Raw genomic sequence first — 13,751 nt, 5'->3', positions numbered from 1 at the left:
CTCATGCTACCACGAGTGTGAAGGCACAGCCAACATTCAAAAGTGACCAAAACGTCAGCCAGAAAGCATTGGTACTGGGATGTGGTCTGTGGTCCCCACCAGCAGAACCACTCCTTTATTGAGTGTGTCTTGATAATTGCCAATAATTTCCATCTGTTGTCTATTCCATTTGCACAACAGCATGTGAAATTGATTGTCAATCAGTGTTGCTTCCTAAGTGGACAGTTTGATTTCACAGAAGTTTGATTTACTTGGAGTTATTTTCTGTTCTTTAAGTGTTCCCTTTATTTTTTTGAACAGTGTATATAGATAGAGAGATTTTTTTTTTCTATCTACTCCAATGTGTACAGGATAATAGAGTATAATAAAGTAGTTATGGACGTGACGTAACTAACATTGTGCAGTGACTCTGCTTTCCATATAGTGATGGATATTTCTTGTTGCTGAAGCTGTGATATTTTTCCACTTTAAACCTTTTTTAAACCCCTCTGATCAGTGCGATCACACAACATACAAGCCTCTGATGGCTCCGGTGATGCCCTGTACTACTGTAGTGCCGTGTATCATCACTGCCTGTCAGTGTAATACTAACGGCCCCATACACATGAGATCAGAGTTGGCTGAACGGTCATTTGGCAGACGGCGATCTCTCCCGACTCCCCCATACACACAAATATTCCAGCTTTCCTGTGGTCTGTATGAGAGAGTCGCCTCCAGACTCCTCTAGAGGAGGATTATCTACAGGAAGAGCAAACGGATTATCCTCTGAAATTCAGGATGTCAGATCCTTCTCTGCCCTGACATCATCTGTCGGGAGGCCCCCAAATACATTATATGGTCGGCCAAACCCCCCGAAATCAGAGCTTTCATGGAACTTTAGTCTACTGTGTATGGGGGTTATAAGGTAACTTATTGGACGCTGCCTCTGGCCCGGCCTAATAGACCTTCATACATTGCAGCCCAGACCCCATTATTAGGCATGTAAGTATCGGAGTCACTAGGCCGCCCCATACTATCGAGTACTTGGAGGCGGGGGGCATTCAGCCAGACTCTGTCACACCTTCTTAGATGTCATGTTTGGTTTTCACAGCAGCAAATGGATAAACTGTCAGGGTTTTTGCTGCAGCCTCATCTGTGCCGTCCCTGCGGTGTACATCTATGTTCTGGGGCCCAAACAGATTCATTTCTCTTTAATAAATGTTTAACATGTAAACATTATAAAATGTGTCTTCTGCTTTTTGCATATTTTTTTCTTCTTACAAGAATTGTTGGAGCCAATTTTCCTTAGAAACATTTTAATGTCGGCTTTTTCTGGAGTTTTTCTTGTAATATAGGAAAGTCTAAGGCCAGAAATAAACCCCATAAATCACTGTAGATGGAGACTTTGGGATCAGATCATTTCTGGCCGTTGTGTTTGTGGAAACTAAAAATCTTTTCTAAAAGCCTCAAACTTCTGTGTGTGACTCAGAGCTGAGATCTAACGTGAGAGAAGATTCCAGTGCGGGGAAGACGGGAAACCTTCATATAGACGGCCGGTGGGGAAGGAGGCAGTGACCGACTCTGGCCACATCTGTCTCTAGAGCCGCAGTAGAAGATGAAGATGTCGTCCTCATCATGAAGGAGTTATTTCTCATGTCGCGTGTAATGAATCTCTCCTGCAGTATTGCTAATGCCGATTCCAGTGTCGGTAATGAGAGGAGAATTAGCGTTATGGAAGATGAGTCTATGAGGAACGTGTTCAGCTGCCGACTCCGAGGAGGAAACTGCTTGTTGTCTGTGGCCTAAATATATAGGTTTTATTAGTAGATGTCAGGGAAGAAAACTAAACCCTGTAAGATAATAAATCTCCTCATATGTTTCCCTTATTATCTCCAGTAATTGTATTATTACACAGGATTCTTATGATGTTACATCGGATCATCTTCTTCTCATTCAGGTCTCTACAATATCGGATCCTCTCAGTGAAGATCTTCTACAGAAGAGAATTTTCCTGATTTACCCATCAAGGATGGATATGGACAGAGACAAGATGGCGGAGAGGATGTTACACCTCACCCTAGAGATCCTCTTCCGTCTCACTGGAGAGGTGAGAGATTCTGATGACGTCACATTACATCATTCTTATCTATGGGAATAACAGATGGACAGAACTGGAGAGGTGAGGACTCCGGAAATGTCTGTAGTGAGATTTATTAATGTGTCTCTCCATAACCAGGATTACACAGTGGTGAAGAAGACCTCTAGTGATCGCTGTCAGGACCCTGTGTCTGAGGGATGTGGAAGACCCCTGAGCCCAATCACGGGGCCTCCACCTCACCCCCTGATACATGAGGACATCAATGACCAGAAGATCCTAGTACTCATCTCCAAGATGATTGAGCTGCTGACTGGAGAGGTGACACCGCTGGGAATGCTGGGACATTATACAGTAACACTATGAAGGGATCGGGGGGATGACGGTATCATTGTATGTGTCAGGTTCCTATAAGGTGTCAGGATGTCGCTGTCTATTTCTCCATGGAGGAGTGGGAGTATTTAGAAGGACACAGCGATCTGTACAAGAACGTCATAATGGAGGTTCCCCAGCCCCTCACATCTCCAGGTAATAGACAGGACTAAATACACACGGCCTATAATTATCTGTATGTAGAGAATGAATTCAGTCCCTGTATGTGTTTCCTCCAGATCTATCCAGTAAGAGGACAACACCAGAGAGATGTCCCCGTCCTCTTCTTCCACAGGACTGTAACCAAGAAGATCCCAGTGTTCCTCACGATCATCAGGTAGATGGAGAGAAGGTGTCAGGAGATCTCCCCTATGATGTGTAGATGGCTGTGAAGGTCTTGTGCTCAGTCTTGTTTTATTTCACCATCCTGTTAGCTCTTCTCTGATCTTGCTCTTGCTTTTCTATTTTTTTTTTTTTTAAATGTGGTACCCAGAACTGGACACAGTGTTCCAGAAGAGATCTGACCAAGAAGGAGTAGACGACAATAATTATTTGACGTGAGAGAGAGGATTAAAAAAGATATAAATAAACTGGAGAAGTGGGCAGCAACTAACAGAATGGTTTTTAACAGGGAAAAATGCAAAGTACTACATCTGGGCAATAAAAATGAAAAAAGCATATACAGAATGGGAGGAATAGGGCTAAGCAACAGCACATGTGAAAAAGACTTGGGTATACTAATAGATCACAGACTGAATATGAGTCAACAGTGTGATGCAGCAGCAAAAAAGGCAAATGCAATTCTAGGATGTATTAACAGAAGCATACAGTCTAGATCATGTGAAGTCATTATTTCCCTCTACTCCTCTTTGGTCAGACCTCATCTGGAGTATTGTGTCCAGTTTTGGTCACCACATTTTAAAAAAGACATCAACAAACTTGAGCAAGTTTAGAAAAGAGCGATCAGAATGGTGACCGGTCTGCAAACCCTGTCTTATGAGATGCAGGATTTTGGAATGTTTAGTTTGCAAAAGAGAAGACTGAGAGGAGACATAATAGCTGTCTACAAATATCTAAAGGGCTGTCACATTGTAGAAGGATCAACTTTATTCTCATTTGCACAAGGAAAGACTAGAAGCAATGGGATGAAACTGAATGGGAGGAGACACAGATTAGATATTAGAAAAAACTTTTTGACAGCTAGAGTGATCAATGAGTGGAACAAGCTGCCACGAGAAGTGGTGAGTTCTCCTTCAATGGAAGTCTTCAAACAGAGGCTGGACAGACATCTGACTGGGATGATTTAGCGAATCCTGCTTTGAACAGGGGGTTGGACCAGATGGCCCAGGAGGTCCCTTCCAACTCTGCGATTCTATGATTCTATGATGTAGACTCTATACTTCTCTTAATATGTCACAGAACTTCTGTTGGCAGCGGATTACCCACGATTCTCTCCAAGCGTGTGTCAACAGAGCTTGTTTATTCAGGAACAATATATGATAAGCTTAATAGATCAGGAATAAATCATTTGTGTGCCTTTATCTGTGCAGCATCTACAACAGGCTGCTTCTCTCATACACAGACACAGCAGGATAACAGGAAGTACAGTCACATGCTCTCCCTGTGTGAGCCTCTGGGAGTGTTTTTTTTAAACTTTAAACTTTATAAACAGCATACAAATCTAGCAACTAAACACTCGTAGACAGGAATGGAGTTGTTGCACTAAACATATTCCAACAACTTGTGTAATGAGAACGGTGGAGATGGCAGGATTAGAGCTGATCATAGATGGGACTTCTCCATCTGTCTGTGACTTTTACAATATTTGTTTCAGGGTGAAGATCTGACCCATATTAATACTACAGAGACATATGTGAGGGGTGATGAGCGGTGTAAAGAGATTCCCACATATGACCACCAAGGTGAGTAGCAACCACTAAATTCAGAGAAGTCACAGATTTGTAGTCCGACCGTATTACCATGATCACCATTTTGCCTCTAGACCAGAACATTCTCCTCCACCCAAAACTGTTCAAATCACTTTGGGCATTGAAAATCCTTTTCTATAGAACTTACAACCTGGAGGATCAACCTACCTCAAAACGCTGACCGTTACCTGCCCAGATCTGTAACTATAAAGCCAAATGATAGCGTATGTAGAATGTGCTAACAAAATAGAAAGTCACATGAAGGAAAATATTATGATGGGCCTGTAAGAGAAAGTGGAGGGTAATGATGCTGTTGGCTTCCTAGAATCCTGAGATCTAATTTCAGGGCTGAAATCTCATCTCCAGAGATCTTGATACCCTAGATATCTCCATTTGCGCATGCATGGCTCCCCGGCGGCCATGTTCACGGAGTCCACCGCACAGGAAGAAACCACGGCTATGCAGGGGCCTCTGGCCTTTCACGACATGTCGGTAGAGCACCCTCGCAGCGGCGGACACCCCGGGCAACAGCAGCGGTGGCCACCCTGGGCAGCAGCAGTGGCCACCCCGGACAGCAGCAGCGGACACCCCAGGCAGCAGCGCCAGGCACCCCAGCAGCACCAAACACTCGCAGCGGTGCACTGCACATCGGACCCCCCCTCATTCCACCCTGCGGCCTGCAGCATCACCCCACTCCTGCCTCCTCGAGAAGCGACCCTGGACCCCGCTTCGCCACAGCAATAAGACGCATGGATTATAAGAAGCACCACCATTTTATTAAAAAAAAATGTTTTCCTATTTTTCTCCTCAAACTCTTATAATCCAAAGCGTTTTATAATCCCAAAAATACGGTAACATGTTTTTTATTCTAGTTCTTTTTGTACAGATTCATTTTATATGGTAGTCTGATGATGGTGGGATCGGCCTGCCTCACTTATGTGAGTCTGCAACTACCTGGTAGCCTTTAAAATAAGGTCTCCATTACCTCTGCCTAATGCCTGAGATCTAAATATAAGGCACCTCAGCTCTGCACTATTATAAGAAGTTATCCGTAAAGGTCTAATCTTTCTTCTTGAAACTCATCTGACAGAAAATATTGGCCCTTACGATACTTTAGATTGCCAAGAGCCACCGAGCCCCAAACTCTAATTACCCAGAGAGTTTTCACCAGGACAAATACACCAGCTGAGCACAGAGGACTGAACCAGAGGAGAACAAGGCGGTATCTGGCAGATTCCGGGAATAGGCTTCAAGCTTTAGTAGGGTTTGGTGCTTTCTAATTGGCTTAAGCAGGTAGCAGATTGCTACCAGATTGCTGGACAGCACACAAACCCATACTGCCAGGCTGGATGAAACTACTGGTCTCAGGCACCCTAATCTTAGTGGCTGGACAGAGCCAGCGCCACCCAGAGCTTCTGGTTTCGAGGTCTCTTCTATTACCAGCAACGCCTGCACAATAAATAAGGCGCTGCTTGGTGATGGAACCAAACATCGCAGGAGCAGATTCCAGGGGAGAGGGGACACACCATCTGCAGATGCCCTAATATAACAAAATTACAGGAAACTAAAGCAAATTAAGTACAAATATTCCAAACACTGGAAAGATAATAAAGGGCTCAACTCGCTGAACAATACAAAATAAATAGAATCTCATGCAAGAACTATTAAGCACAACAAGAGATCAAAATAGAGTTTTTCAAAGCTCAAATACAATTTATTGAAATGATAATAAACAGAGCATGAGTGCTAATATAGGTTGCAGCAGACATAAACACAAGGTGATTGTGCAGCACCTTAAAAAATATGGAAAAATAGAAATATTTTTGTGTAACATAAGCAGTTATTTCACAAATATAGAACACAATAGAGAGCAACCCCCCAATTGAAGTAATATATATTCCCAAATGCAGGGGTGTTACATACAATCAGTACCAAGGGTAGGATACAATCTATAAAGTGCAAGAGTGCTCTGTGCTAATAGAGCCAAAGGGCGTTAAATGTAAACAACATGTAATGAAAACTGCCTATGCGCAATACAAAACTAAATATAAGGGCTGCATAAAAGAGTAACACTTACATGTAATGTGAATGCTGCTGTCAAACCTACCGCCCCTACGCGCGTTACGCCGCAGCTTCCTCAGGAGGCGTGGTTTCAATATGCCCCGGATCTAGTATTTATAGTGCGGTCAACCAATGAACCGCTTTCCCTAGTAAGGGACGTAGATTTCAAGACATGCGCACTAGCGCCCATAGTGACGTTCAATAGTGACTCATCCAGTTCCTAAAGTCCACAGAATAAGCGGCGCATGCGCTGTAGAGTCCCCCTAACAAACAGGGAGTCTATCATCAGCGCTCAACGGCAGGAAGGCAGCTCGAGCTGCTAAGCAGCCAGAAACGGCCAACCACCTACTGAGCACGTCCGAAGACTCCTAGTGAGGACAAAACTGGGCATGCGCACAAAAGAGGACCAATTGAATATGGAATACCAATCCTGTTTATGTCTGCTGCAACCTATATTAGCACTCATGCTCTGTTTATTATCATTTCAATAAATTGTATTTGAGCTTTGAAAAACACTATTTTGATCTCTTGCTGTGCTTAATAGTTCTTGCATGAGATTCTATTTATTTTGTATTGTTCAGCGAGTTGAGCCCTTTATTATCTTTCCAGTGTTTGGGATATTTGTACTTAATTTGTATGTTCTGTTTTATAACAGTTTGATTCCCCTAATGGACTTTAAAGCCAAAGAGAAAGCTTGGCAAGTGAAAGCATCTGATTTGTTTAAACAGAGTGTTTCTGCTAATTTTAATGATACCCAGAATGATGAAAAGGGACTGTTGTCTAAATATAAAAATTTGACAAATAAGAAAACACGCATATGGTGGACTAAAACATCTATAGATAACTACATCAAACAGAAGATTATACCTCGAGGTCTTCGTATACAGCTTTATCCGACTTTTGGGCTTGATGATCTTGAATTGATTACTAAATGGGAGAGTGTTTCCTCAGCATGCTCTTTTTCCTTTATGGAAATTATTAATACAAAAAACACTGGGATTTTGAAGGAAATTGATGAGGAACTTAATAAATTACAGGTTGAGCTGGTGGCCAAAATACCTAAGGAGACTTTGGATAAATTTTATCGTGACCTTGATCAAGATCTAGAAAAATGGGAAAATCAGATCAGTAAAAATAAAATGAGGAAATACCAACGTGACGTACAAGATTACAATCAGAAAAGAGTTTTTCGTTGGCAAAATAAACTCTCTGAGGAAAATAATATTCAATCCTCTAGTAGGAGTCCTTCAGTTTCCTCTATTTCTTCAATTTCGAGTAGTGCTGCCTCCATTCACGAAAGGGAATATTATACTCCTAGACGTGTGAGAACAAGATTTGGTGGCAGAGCCAGAGGTACAGCAAGGTACCAAACCAATTTTGGCACTAGGAAAAATGATAAACCTAAGGTAATAAATCTTTCCTCACATATTCTTTCGAACAAACAGATTGAATTATTGGAAAAGGGACTAACCTTTTCTCCATGTCAACAATTAGATTCCTTCACGGCAATAGAAGATGTGCATCTATTTGCGAGGAAGTTGATACTTAAAAGATTCCATGAGAAAAATAACATGGGATTGCAACTTAATTCGGATGAGGAAAAGGCAGCTCTTGAAATTTTAGAATCTCTAGCTGAAGAAAACTACCCCGTTGAGTCGGTGATTTCTTTCCCCGTTTCTCTGTTTAACAAATCAAAAAAATTTCCCACTATAAATTCATGTCCAGCTGTTGACATTTTGTTAAATTAGTGACACAAGATATAGAAAAGTTGAAAAATAATTATTATGCTAGTCCAGCTAACAAAAATGAAAGAAAAATAATCGCAGAATTGCAAGGCTGGACTGATGTGATTTTTAAAAAAGCAGATAAAGGAGGAAATTTAGTAATTTGGCCATTGGAGCTTTATGAGAAACAGGCCCATATACTTTTGTCTGATGTAAGCTGTTATAAAAAACTGACCCATGTACCTTTGCTTGAATACCAGAGAGAACTTATTGATATCTTATCCAATGCTTATGAGTGTGGTGTTATTCCTAAATCACTATTGGACACTATTCAATCATTAAAACCTAAGTTGCCAACCCTATATTTAATTCCAAAGATTCATAAAAATGTGGATGATCCGCCTGGCCGCCCAATAGTATCGGGCAATGAGGGCCTGAGTGAACTCATTTGCCGAATAATTGATTTCTATTTGAAACCATTGGTGAACACGTTGCCATCTCATATTCTTGATACTATAGCGGCACTACGGAGATTAGATCAAATACATCTTGATGAAGATATGATCCTGGTCACGGTGGATGTTGAGGCTTTATACACCTCCATCCATCATGACCAGGGACTTGAGGCGGTTTCGTGGTTTCTACAGAATAGCAATCTAGATCCCCCCTTAGTGACCCTGATTTTGAATTTATTAAAATTTATTTTAGCACACAATTGTTTTATTTTTAAAGATCAAGTTTTTTTTGCAAACACAGGGTACAGCTATGGGGGCGGCGTGTGCTCCTGCTTATGCTAATTTATTTTTGGGATTTTGGGAGAGGGAAATTTTTCAGTGTTCTCCGGTGACAGGTATAGAGAAAGTCCATAATTGGATGAGATTTATTGATGATGTTCTGTTTGTTTGGGAAGGTTCAATAGATGAGTTGAAAACCCTGATGGTAGCCTTGAATAACAATAATTTAAATATAAATCTCACCTATTCATATGGACATAGGGTTAACTTTTTGGATATTGATATCCTAAAGAATGATGATGGCTCAATCTCTACTGATATATTTAGGAAGCCGACTGCAACAAATTCAATTTTGCATGCAGGTTCCTCTCATCTAAAATCTACTATTCGCTCAATCCCTGTGGGACAATACCTTCGAGCCAAGAGGATATGTTCGTCAGAACAAACGTATCAAAAACAAGCAGCAGATTTATATACAAGGTTTCGTGAAAGAGGTTATGGACATAGGGCAATTCGTTATGCCTATAATAAAGTCCAGCATATACCTAGGGATCAACTGCTGTATAACAAAAAAATTCAAATGGCAGATAACAATCAAGTGAGGTTGATCACCCCATTTAATGAACAATGGAGTAAATTCACAAACATAATTAATTCTCATTGGCATGTACTACATACAGATCCAATTTTTAAAAAAACTTTATCAGAAAGACCTTGTATTACAGCCAAAAGGTCTAGGAATTTATCGGATCTGCTGGTACGGAGTTATTTAGCTCCTAAACAAAAAGTGCAAAAAGGGATTTGTGGGGAAATTAAAGGATTTTTTCCCTGTTGAAGCTGCAAGGCGTGTGCAAATACGCTTAAGGCCAACAGCTTTAGCAATTCAGATTACTCTAAGACATTTTCAATTAGAAAATGCTTAACTTGCTCCTCAAAGGGAGTGATCTATTATGCAAATTGCCCTTGTGGTAAGATTTATATCGGAATGACCACAAGGGAATTCAGAATAAGAGTTCGCGAGCATGTTCGTGACATAGAAAAAGCTAAGGAAGCCAAAGATGAAGAACAACTAAAGACGCTCCCAAGACATTTTAGAACCTTCCACAACTCTGAAGCTAAAGGTTTGAAAATGTTTGCAGTGCATCAGGTATCCTTGGGTATGAGGGGTGGTGATCTGTTACGAGTGTTATCACAAGTGGAGAGTCGATGGATTTATAGGCTCAACACCATGGTGAGAAGAAAAACTAGTTATATTATACTCACACTCACATTGTTTGGTGGCTTTTTATTCCATGTTTGGGAAGCAGAATGAACAAACCATTGAACACCATGATGCACTGGTTCATGCTATGAGGCTTTTGATTAGACTGTGAACTGTCATTGTCTTGGTGAATAATTTAATATTTCTTAAAAAGCTTGTATTTTTTATGGACAGCTTAAGTAGAAATGTCCAAAAGTATAAAATTTGAGGAATTTTTATTCAAAATTATTAATTGGTTTCATTTTTAGCAGAGGACTGTACCAGGAGATCAGAGGGAACGCTGACATCTTCAATTTTTAAATCTGATGATCTTGAGATCTCACAGGATACAATTGAAGTGATTGCCATTACTCCAGATATATCATTATCCCTGTCATCTGATACTATGAAACAGGTCCCATCTTTTGGTTCATTACCAACTACTAAGGAAAATAAAAGTCACAAAATAAGGATTAAAAAATTAATTGATTCTAAAGGAAAGGAGTCATTTTCATATTCAGAATATGGAAATAGTTTTCTTGAAAAGACTTTTCTTAAACATGAAAAAATTCACATAACAGAGAATAGATTTTCCTGTTCAGAATGTGGGAAATGTTTTACTCAGAATTCACATCTTGTTACACATGAGAGAACTCACACAGCAGAGAAGCCATATTCATGTTCGGAATGTGGGAAATGTTTTAGCCAGAAATCAAATTTGGTTAGGCACCAAAGAACTCACACGGGGAGAAGCTTTTTTCATGTTCAGAATGTGGGAAATGTTTTACAAAGAAATCAGATTGGTTTAAGCACCAAAGAACTCACACAAGGGAGAAGCCTTTTTGCTGCTCACTATGTGGGAAGTATTTTAGCCAGAAATCTGATTTGGTTAGGCACCAAAGAACTCACATGGGGGAGAAGGCTTTATACTGTTCAGAATGTGGGAAATGTTTTACAAAGAAATCAGATTTGGTTAAGCACCAAAGAACTCACACAGGGGAGAAGCCTTTTAGCTGTTCAGAATGTGGGAAATGTTTTAACGAGAAATCAAATTTGGTTAGGCACCAAAGAACTCACACAGCAGAGAAGCCTTTTTCCTGTTCAGAATGTGGGAAATGTTTTAACTGGAAATCAGATTTGTTTAAGCACCAAAGAACTCACACGAGCGAGAAGCCTTTTTCCTGTTCAGAATGTGGGAAATATTTTGTGAGGAAATCATCTCTTCTTAGTCACCAAAGAACTCACAGAGGGGAGAAGCCTTTTTCCTGTTCAGAATGTGGGAAATGTTTTACAAAGAAATCACATTTGGTTCATCACCATAGAACTCACACAGGGGAGAAGCCTTTTTCCTGTTCAGAATGTGGGAAATGTTTTACCTGGAAATCAGATTTGTTTAAGCACGAAAGGACTCACATGGGGGAGAAGCCTTTTTCCTGTTCAGAATGTGGGAAATGTTTTAACTGGAAATCAAATTTGTTTAAGCACCAGAGAACTCACACAGGGGAGAAGCCTTTTTCTTGTTCGGAATGTGGGAAATGTTTTGTGAAGAAACCATCTCTTCTTAGTCACCAAAAAACTCACACAGGGGAGAAACCTTTTTCATGTTCTTAATGTGGGAAATGTTTTCTGCCGAAATCAACTCTTAATAAACTTCAGGGAAGTCATACGGGGAGAAGCTTTTTTCATGTTCAAAATGTTGGAAATATTTTAACTCAAAATTGTATCTTCTTAAAGGTGTTGACCACTACTAGGACAACCCCTTGTCATTCCTCATGTTTGGCCATGTTAAAAAACACTCATTGTACGAGAATGATCAGTACTAAATATATTAAAGAGCCATGTCAGACTGAGCTGCCATCATGGAAAATCTTTTGCTAACTAACTTTGCAGCTAATGAGATGACCTTATGGGAGCTCTAGCCAGAATGGAGACATAAAATGACATCAGAGCCATTAGCAGGTATGGTTGGCATACACAAGGGTTAATAGGAGTAGCTGCAGGGCATTGTGAGAGTAAGTAATGGTGTCATATGGTAGTAAGTAGTGTCTGTGATGAGGACAATACAGTAGTCAATATGTGAAGAGTTATGTGAGTAACTAGCATAAAAAGAGGAAAAAATATTATCTACATGCCCTCACAAATTCTCCAATAGGTAAATTACGGATGGTATTAGCCGTGTGTGAACTAGTAGCATGTAATTCTGCATTACATCCTACCAGTTCACACACGGCTAATACCATCCGTAACTTACCTATTGGAGAATTTGTGAGGGCACGTAGATTGTGTTCGACTGAAATTTCCTTCCATTCAGAATGTGGAGTTATATTTGATAGGTTGAAGCAGAGCGGGTGCTCTAATAAATCTCTTAAGAGGGTTTTATTTATTTCTACTAAAAAAAATCAAGATCAGATTTGTTGAGGGATAATGAACCAGGATTAGATGATAAAAATCAGCTTACAGTCTCTACCCCATATAGACTGGATTTTATTAACATAAAAAAGACTTTTCTTAAATATGTACCTATGTTGGGACAGGATCCAATTCTGAAGGAAATTCTGTCAAATGGTGTGAACGTTGTAGCTAGAAAATCCACAAATTTGGGCAATTTGCTATCACCAAGTCTGTAGATCACCCCTAGAAGCAGTAATATGGGGCTCAGCACAGTGGGCTCATTAAGGTGTGGTACCTCCAGATGTAATCTGTGCAGATATATGGCTAATTGTAAAGAGTTTTTGGATAATAATGGTAAAATTTATAAGATAAAACATTTATAAACTGTGCAAATATTATGTTGGGTGTTCATCACGTAAGTTAAAGTTAAAGAAACGATTAGCTGAACATATTTCTGCTTCTGCCCCTGTGCAGACTACTGATCGCTATAGCAATAAAAGACCTAGCGCTGGTTTATCAAAACAGTTCTCAGAAGTGCATGGAGGTGATTTGTCTACGTTGTCCGTGAGGGGCATAGAGAGAATTAACAGAGCGAAGCGAGGTGGTGATTGGTTTGCTGCACTATTATCAGCTGAGGCTAAATGGATCCTGCTTCTTGATGCTCGTGCACCGAAAGGTTTAAATTATAGATCAGATTTGCAATATATAATGTAATATGGGTTTTTTTCTGCAATACTCAGCTATTTATGTCTATTGTGATTTATTGCTGTTTTTGCATGTATTCATTTATGTCTGCAAACACATATTTCTTATTTATATGTTAGTTTTGTTTAGCAACATTAATTGCTTAGGTCTGACTAAAGGGCCTGTCACACTAAGAGATATCGCTAGCAATATCGCTATAACTTGTGACGTTATAGCGATATTGCTAGCGATATCGCTATGTCTGATACTTACCTACAACCCGCTCCCCCGCTGCTTATCGCTGATCGCGCGAGAACAGGCTGGACTGTTTCTCGTCGTCAGCTTCCTGCGGCGCTTCCTGCTGTGATGACGAGTGACGCGTGGAGCCGGGCGGGAGGACGCAGGATCGCCTGGTGTGACTGGTAAGTAGCGACCCCCGTCCCCAGCGATGTCGCTGGTGAGATCTGCCTGTGTGGCAGCTCACTAGCGACCACTTAGCGATGCACCAGCGATCCTGACCGCGTCATATCGCTGGTCGGGATC

At 40.6% G+C, this 13,751-nt stretch overlaps 2 protein-coding genes across 2 annotated transcripts in view; both read left to right on the top strand.

Annotated features, from left to right (window-relative positions):
- Positions 1-7,095, top strand: part of LOC141076492 (gastrula zinc finger protein XlCGF66.1-like) — a 66,039-nt gene extending 58,944 nt beyond the window's left edge. Inside the window, exon 4 of the mRNA XM_073563977.1 lies at positions 7,091-7,095. Coding sequence (XP_073420078.1) covers positions 7,091-7,095 — 5 coding nt within the window. The remainder of the gene's footprint in view (positions 1-7,090) is intronic.
- Positions 7,096-7,103: 8 nt separating this feature from the next.
- LOC141076491 (uncharacterized) lies at positions 7,104-12,057 on the top strand. The gene is given in 5 exon segments (XM_073563976.1): positions 7,104-7,590; positions 7,930-8,093; positions 9,867-10,014; positions 10,403-10,873; positions 10,876-12,057. Coding segments are annotated over 5 exon segments (2,139 nt in total). The 3' UTR covers positions 11,745-12,057.
- The last annotated feature ends 1,694 nt before the right edge of the window (positions 12,058-13,751 follow it).

This window comes from Dendrobates tinctorius, unplaced genomic scaffold (genome assembly GCF_039654945.1).
Source record: "Dendrobates tinctorius isolate UK_male_01 unplaced genomic scaffold, ASM3965494v1 ptg000418l, whole genome shotgun sequence".
NCBI lineage: Eukaryota > Metazoa > Chordata > Amphibia > Anura > Dendrobatidae > Dendrobates > Dendrobates tinctorius.
Note: the sequence above shows the minus strand (reverse complement) of the source record. Positions and strands in the feature narration are given on the sequence as shown.